An 8430-nucleotide genomic window follows, 5' to 3' on the forward strand; every position below is an offset into this window, starting at 1 on the left:
TACAGTGTGGTTCATCAAGGCTCACAGTCAGCGCACCCAGAACACAGACTGAGAAAGCTTGGCACTCACCCGAATGATAGCACAGTTCTAACCCCTACCACTCCACCTTCATGCTTAAGCTGCCCGTTTCTGCCCATCATGAGCCCTTTCGTCCCGTGGCATTCTATGTGAACTACTCATTTGCTAAGTCACACAAAGCTAAACTCAGTTCTAATTCCCAATTGTGGATGTACTTACTTTTAATTATTGTTTTTTGGGTTTGTTAAGTAAGGGTCTCACTCTGTAGCTGGCTTGGAACTTACTGTGGTCTACGTTGGCCTCAAACTCCCAGCAATCATCCCCCAGACTCGCAGAGAGTGGGATCACAGGCATCTACCACCATACCTGGCATAACCCTGGTTTTTTGTTGTTGTTGGGGTTTTGTTTGTTTTTTGTTTTTTCGAGACAGTGTTTCTCTAAGTAGCCCTGGCTGTCCTGGAACTCACTCTGTAGCCCAGGATGGCCTCAAACTCAGAAATCCGCCTGCCTTTGCCTCCCAAGTGCTGGGATCACAGGCATGCGCCACCACTGCCCGGCATAACACTGTTTTAATGAATAAAACTACAGCCTGCCTGGCAGGCCACTACTCAGGCTAGTCAGATGGCTTGAGCCCAGGATTTTGATGCTAGCCTGGGCAACAAACTAAGGCACCATTTGAAACTAGAACAAAACAAGTGAGTTTTGTGGTTTCACAACTGTAACTCCAGCACTTGAGGGGCAGAAACAGAAAGATTGCAAAGTTTGAGGCCATCCTGGTCTACCTACAGAGAATTTCAGATCAGTATGAGCTTGTAAGAGTCTATTTCAAACATGTAAGCACCAACCAAAACCCAAATATTAGAGAATACTAGCACATAAAAAAAAAGTACAATGTATTTTCATTATATAATATTTTATTTAAAAATTTTGTTTTTTCAGAGTACACTTTCTTTCTCATTAACAACTCCCACGGTGGGAAGACAGTTTATCACTTAGTCTTATACTTTTGGACAGCTCACTTCTGCACAATTGAGATACATTTGAAGAGTAGTCTGTTTGCAATCTGTCATATTTTAATCCACAAACAAGGAGAACTCCCTAAATTGAACTTGTCTAAATCCAGCTTTCCTCAACCTCCTTCCTAAGACTTAGACAAATTAGTCATTGAGAGCATCTCCTGATTAAATGTTCCCTAGAAGCAGAGCCATCAACAGAGCTGGTGTCACCTGAACAAGAATGGGAGGTTCCAAAGGGAATACTTTCGAGCTTCATGCAAAGTCTAACTCAGGAGGGAACAGGCCTCCCTCCTGGCTGAAGAGATGCTCTTATCCTGACAGCAATCAGCTGGCTCTCCTTAAGAAATGGTGGTCAAAGGCAACATGAGCTCATGAAATGTTCAGTCTCACCGCGAGGCTGTGAGCTAGTGCCCACACTCAGTGGAGTATGGAACACAGACTCACGAATGGTCGAACCTAACTCCTCAAACCTCTTCCTCAACAAATAAATTCTGAAAATAACCATGTAATTAGAAGACATTCTGCCCACCAATGGGCTTATCCTTCATCCCCCCTCACTGCGAGGTGAACGGCATTGGTAAAGCAGAGGCAAGGAGGCACACAATCAAAGTGCTGCACCCAGGTCAGAGCTTCCACAGCATGGCAACCGCTCTGCAGATGCCGACATCGTGGTAATTGAAGTAGCAAAGCCCAGCAAAGGTCAAAGCTGAGAGTGCCAAGAGGCCTGCCCTGGCAGCCTTCGGCAGGGTGTCCCCATGAACGTAGTCGGTAACCACTTGTCCAAGGCCCCTAATGAAAAGTCAAACACAAGGGCAGTTAGAGGCCATGCAGACAAGTTAAGTACCCCACTCACCCAAAAGAATACAAAACACCCCAAAATACAAAGTCTCTACCTATGAATACTCCAACAACTGTTTGCTCTCACAGGGATCTTGTACAGCCACTCCACAGGTGGAATTATTTCTATGCTTTGACATAACAGCCCAAGCAACTCACAGTTAAAAAATGGAAACCAAAATGCAATAGAGTTGCTAATAGCCCAGCAGTGGTAGTTCAAGCCTTTAATCCCAACACTAGGGAGGCAGAGGGAAGTTTGAGACCAGCCTGGTCTACAGTGAGTTCCAGGATGGCCAGGGCTACACAGAGAAACCTTGTCTCAAAAAGCAAGCAAACAAACAAAAAATTGAGTTGCTAATAATGTAATAAAGAGATCTCATCCTGTGAATTTACATTTCCAGGAAACTAAATGTGCCTCTATCTGTAAAAATCTTCTTTTCATTTTTAACTACAGCAAATGTTTTACAGAGTGTCACTCGTGAAGAGTGTACTAGGCGTACGACATGTGTAGAACATGTCGGGAATGCTGAGGGTGCTCCCTCTGTGCAGAAACAGACATGCTAGTGAAACAGAAGGATAAGGAGCTGTGTATGCAGTCTGAGGAAACAGCTCAGGGTGACCTGAAGGAGAAGAACACCGAAAAAAGTGACATGGATCTTGGCATCCCTAAGGAACAGTAAGGACATTAATGTGGCTGGAACCTGCGAGTCAGGTGAAACCCACAGCAAAGCAGAGGCAGACTGCAGGGGCCTAAGGAAACACCGAGGAGGTTCTCAGCACAACGTAACCTAAAGGAGTGGCCTGACCTTACTATTTTTATAGCAGTTTTATTTAGATGTACCTCACACCACAGAATTCACCTTTTTAGCAATCCGTATAAGCTTGGGTAGTTTTCACACTCGGGAAGCACTAGCTGTTGTCCCACTCACTCACTGACTTGCTCGTTTCTGTCGCTGTGCCTATCCTGTCACTTCATACGGTAAGACCACGCAAGCTGTGTCACACTTCTTCTTTAGCGTGTATTCTGCTTTCACTGTCCACACTGCAGCCCACTCAGAACTTCATTCCCTTACGCAGCTGAGTACTACTCCATGGTATGACCAAGGCACCGTACTCTAGTGAGGCCAAATGGGGGGTTTCTGCTTTTACCTAATGTAAGTAATGTGCTATGGTGTTCTCGTTTAAGTTTTAGTGCAGACACATTTTGCTTCGTGTTTTGAAATGAGATCTTCCTAAGGCTAAGGATGACTTTGAACTTGTGACTCTTTTGCCTCCTCCCCTTACTGCTAGGATCCCAGACGTGCACCGCCCACATACCCAGACTTATCTGGCCATTGATGGTAGCCTGTGTGCTTTTAAGTTTTCTACAAGTTTGAGAATTTCAATCAATGTTTCCTTTATAAAGAGACAGGCTTGCAGCAAACAGACCAAGCAGACAACGCAGAGGGATTGCGGTACTTGCCAGTGACTGTGCAGGGTGAGGGCTGCAGCCAGAGAGTAGTCCACCACAGAGCAGGGATTCAAGTACCCAGCAGGGATCAGCCCCAAGAGCAGAACACTGACAACCCTCTCACTGGTCCAGTGGAGAGATGCAGCCTTGGAACCAGCTGTAAAAAGAATCAGAATCACAAGAGTTGAGAAAGGACAAACACTTCAATCACATGATTACCAAACCCTTCAGAGTGGGAGACAGTATACACAGCAAATCCATCTGGAGACACATCAGACAGCGTATCCTCTGCGTCTGGAGCACAGCACAGGCACACGTTTGCTTATAAGCAAGAAGGCAGGCTGAGTACCTGTGAAATTGAGCCAGTTTTTTACTTCAGTGGCAAGAGGTATCTTATGAATGTAATTTAGCAATCCCTGATGTGACCCCTTTAAAATAATAATACTATTATTATTTTAGGGGGGAAATGTGATATGTTTTAAAAACAGTTCAACCAGAGTGAAAGGAGCAAAGGCCTACGGCTACTTTTTAAGGTTACAGTCCTTCTGTCTCTTTACAACCCAGTGCCACACAAATGAAACATGAAGACGGCTCTTCCACAAGCCAAACCAGCACAGGCTCTAAGCCTCATTTCTAAGAGGCTATGAACTTCTGCACAAACCTCACAAAACGATGGAGGCCCTACCCAGAACAGGCACATACAGAAAATCTATACATACTACTTCAGTGGACTTTCTTCAGCCCCATGCACTCCAGAACAAGTCTGATAAATCTAGCAAAGGAATCCAGAAACAAAAACTGGTCAAAAACAGAAAGGGTTTAATAGGCAGAAAAGCCCTCCAGCTAGACTCACTCATCAGTTAAGTGGCTGCCTTAAGAACCACAGAGGACTGAAAGCAGAAGATAAAAAATAAAAATGAAGACTCTTTACAAATCTCAGCAGCCAGGCATGAAGGCCGGTAATCACGGCACCAAGAGGCTGAGGCAGGAGGACTGCAGTCTGGAATACATGGTGAGTTCTGGGACAGCTACAGTAAGACCCTATCTCAAAAAAATTAACAAAATGACAATTCAAAACCATGATTTCAGGAAGATCACTGCAAGTTTGAGGCTACCCTGGACTACAAAGCAATTTTCAGACCAGTCAAGACAAAAAAAAAATTTCTCCCTCCAGACTTTAATAAAAATACAGTTAGCTCATTAGTCATGTTTAGAATGTCTACTGTGAATAGCCACACAGTATTTACCTACAAAATCCCATATGGTTTTAATCAACCTAAAAACAAAAACAAAAAAACCCTCAGCTATAAATCCAGGATTCAGTCACAAAATTAGATGTTCTGCACAATTCACTCCTTTCCACTGGCTAAACAAACAGCAGTACCTAAGCCGCACTGAACAGACTTCTACAGAGTTGTTTTCTTGACAATAATGTAACACATTTTGAAGAGTTGGGCCAGAAGGTTCTCTGTGAATATAAATGGTATTTCTCGACTCTGTTTGCACTCTGTGTGCAAAGGTTTGTAAACTGGGTCTTTATTTAGCTAGCAGACAATGAGCGTCCTCCTGAGAAGACATCAAGACCCCCCAAGTATATTATTAGCTCAGGTAAAGATAGCCAAAGCCCCAAGACAGTAGCAGTGCACAACTTCTTTAACTCCCTTCCAGGGAATCCAACACCCTCTTCTGGACCCTGTGCATCAGAAATGCAAGTGCACAGATAGACATGCAGGCAAAACACCAACACGCTTAGAATAATAAATAGAACTCCTGACAAAGCTGAGGCAGAGAGGACATACAGTGGTGGCTTGGTGACAGGTGAATGTGCTGGGTACCACACCGTCCTTGGGTAGGCTGGTCCTGGAGAAATGCTGACACATAAGCGGGTCTGACCACCCGGCTTCGGAGTAGGAGAGCTGAGGGAAGAAAGACAGGGCTCGTAAGTGCTTCCTAACGGGACCATGAGCAGGCATGACAATGAATACATTTTTACTTTAAAGGATGTATTTTAATATGCACGAGTGTCTTACCGACATGTAATATCTGCGTACCATGTGCATGCCTGGTATCTGCAACATCCTTCTTTATAACTAGAGTTATATCTGCCCTAGACCTGGAGTTATAGTTATAGCCACTATGTGTGTTCTGGGAAGAGAACCCAGGTTCTCTGGAAAAGCAATAAGTGCTCTTAACCTAAGAGCCATCTTTCCATCCCAAACTTTATTTAAAAAAAAAAAAAAAAATCTGTACTGGGGACGTAGCTCAGTTGCTTGCCAAGCATTCATGGGGTTTATTTCCAACACTGACCACATACACGCAGGCACTGGAGAGGCAGGAGCAGAAACTCAAGGTCAGCCTCACCTACCTATGGGGTCTGAGATCAGCATGGGGTCACATGAGACCCTGTCTCAAAAATAAGCAAGGAAAATCTGCAGACTCCTACATAGAAGCTACATAACTAAAAGGCCTCACTTTCTCTACTTAAAACCTGGCGGTTCTTACGTTTACTCGCCGAGTTATCGCATTCTAACTGCATGAAGTCTGTGCTTGGCAACACAGCAAGAAACATAAGGACAAAAAAGTCTTTGCCCTCAAGATACACAATTTAGTTCAGAAAATTAACCTAGTGTCCTCTTTCTTTTCAAGACCAAATTTCATCTGCACCCTTGGAGCCTTCCTTCCTGTTTCCCTTTGGATCTTGCCTCTTGGTGAAGACAGACTGATGTTCACCCAGCCACATCAGAGATTAGCCATGGGATGATAAGCAGCTAATTTAAATAGCTGTAGAAAAGTGTTCTAGTTTGCTTTCTGTTACTATGTAAATACCATGACCAAAATCAACTTAGGGGAACAAAGTGTTTACTTCAGCTTCCGATTCTAGCTCACTGTCCAGCGTTGAGGGAAACCAGGGCAAGCAATCAAGTAGAAACTGAAGTGGAAACCACAGGGGAGCGGTGCTTACTGGCCTGCTCCATGGCTCACGCTCACTAGCCTTATTATTCAGCCCGGGCACAACTGTCTACAATAGATAGTGCTACCCACAGGGGCCTGGGCCCTTCCACATCAGTCAAGAAACTCACTCACAGACATGGCCAAGGGCTAATCCACTGGAAGCGATTCTTCAGTTAAGTTCCCTCTTTCCAACTGACTAAGTTGCATCAAGTAGGCAAAAACTAGCCAACACAGTCAACAACTGCATTTACTTCCTAACACTGCTAAAAACTAGACAAAGTAAACAAAGGTTTAATGAGCTCCCAGAATGCTAACTGCATACATACACAAATAGATAATTTAATATTTTCTCTCCTGTCTTTATTTATTTATTTATTTATTTTGAAGGCATGCATGGTAGAGTTGGAGGGGTGGAAGGTGGTTATAGGGTTTCACTGTTTGCTCTGGCTGGCCTGGAACTCTCTATGCAGACCAGGCTAGCTTCTAACTCAGAGAGTTGCCTTGCTCTTTGTCCCTTGCCCCATGACCTTGAACCTTTTGACCCTCCCATTTCCAGCACCAAGCACTAGAATCACCAGCCTGTGAAAGCAGGCCTGAGCTCGTTCTAGTCTTGCTTCTGTTAAGTGTGGCCTAAGCCATCTGCCACTTCCCAACTGTTCAGCTGTGGAACTGTTTTTCATACACCTCATGTCTGTTCCAACTAGTCATGATCGAATAACTCCACGCAGCTAATTCAAGTAATAACCAATAGCCAGCCAGGTAGTTCCCTCTATAAATCACCAAATCCTACTGACACAGCTCCTTAACACTTCCTGAGACTGCCTTCTTCTCCCTTTCCCTTCCAAGCTCAGGACTTCACCTGCCTGGCTGCCGCAGCGTGCTTATCTCATCTATCTCATCTCCATGACTTGGGTCGGAACCTCCTCTATCTCCACCAAGGTCATCCATCTACTACACTGTTACTAACCTAAGTCTAGGCTGAGGCTGAGGCTTGTATAGTCTGGCAACAGGGCACACGCTCAGCAAGCATGAGATGCTGGGCTCAAAAGGGAAAGATTGTGAGGGCAGGTGGTGCACCCCAGCTACTCTGGAGGCTGAGACAGGACAAGTTCCAGGGCAGCCTAAGCAACAACAGTAACAGCAAAAATAAACCAAGATTGTAAACCTATCAAACCTTTCGATCTTACTCCCAACCTGGGCAACAGAGAGACTGTATTTTCAAAAGAGAATAAAGTAAGTCCTGTGGCTTAGTTCCATTTTGCCTTTCTAGATTACACTTTGACTTTCACAGATATTACTGTATTTGTTCCATTTTATCGCACCCTGTGCATCTTTATAGCCCCTCACTTTGGTTTTTGCTGCTCTCGGTTACTATAGGATGTAATTCCCTGCAGAGCCAAGGCAGGTTAGTCCTTTCAAAGCAAGTACCCCAAACGTTCTCTGCACTCAATAATGTCTACATAACACAACAGGTTTTGCTTTACTTTGCCTGTAGCCCCCACACAAGAAGTTCTTCGAGGGTTGAAACTGTTTAATTCGTGTTTATATACTAGCCTCTTAGGCGCCTGGTATAGGTAAAATGCCTGGTTAAAATGATTATCGAAGCCCTGAGTGAGGGTGCACGGTTTTTATGGCAGCCCTCGGGAGCAGTCACGGGGCTCCCGGCAAGCTCTAGGTTAGTCTTGTCTACATGGCTAGATCGAGGAAGACAGCACTACACAGCAAGCCACTCAGAACAAATTATCAAACGGACTCCTTCCATCCACACTCAAATAGGAGTTTGTTTTCATATTAGCCCGGGGTCACAACCACAGTGCAGAAGCGGAAAGTACGAGCTGGGGACACCAGCCAGCACGTAAACACTTGGGCCTTTAGGCTATAGCGGTCAACGTTGCGTCCGCATAGGTGGTGCCTCGAGGGCACAAGAGCAAGTTCCCTCCTCTCAAGACGTCCCACCACCCAGCGGGCGAGCTCTAACTCCTTCCTCTCCCCTGCTTCAGCCTGCAGCAAGAACCTTTGATGGCCAAGACACCTCACCTCGAGCTCCTTGGCCACTGCAGAGAACGCCCAGCTTTAAGAGAACCGCCATGTCGCTTTCGAGGGCTCAAGGTCACTCTACAACCCGGAAACAGTTATGTAGTAAGTCCCGCCCCGCGT

The 8430-nt window shown here is 45.1% G+C and overlaps 1 protein-coding gene across 1 annotated transcript; it reads right to left on the reverse strand.

Moving 5' to 3' along the window:
- Positions 1–912: 912 nt before the first annotated feature.
- On the reverse strand, positions 913–8422 carry Sdhd (succinate dehydrogenase complex, subunit D, integral membrane protein). Its single transcript, NM_025848.3, has 4 exons — positions 8311–8422; positions 5121–5237; positions 3334–3478; positions 913–1823 (listed from the first exon to the last, which is right to left on the reverse strand). Exons 1-4 carry the CDS (start codon positions 8360–8362, stop codon positions 1658–1660), a joined length of 480 nt encoding a protein of 159 aa, NP_080124.1. The 5' UTR covers positions 8363–8422; the 3' UTR covers positions 913–1657.
- Between the last annotated feature and the right edge of the window lie 8 nt (positions 8423–8430).

This window comes from Mus musculus, chromosome 9, assembly GCF_000001635.26.
Source record: "Mus musculus strain C57BL/6J chromosome 9, GRCm38.p6 C57BL/6J".
In the NCBI taxonomy this organism is placed as follows: Eukaryota; Metazoa; Chordata; class Mammalia; order Rodentia; family Muridae; genus Mus; species Mus musculus.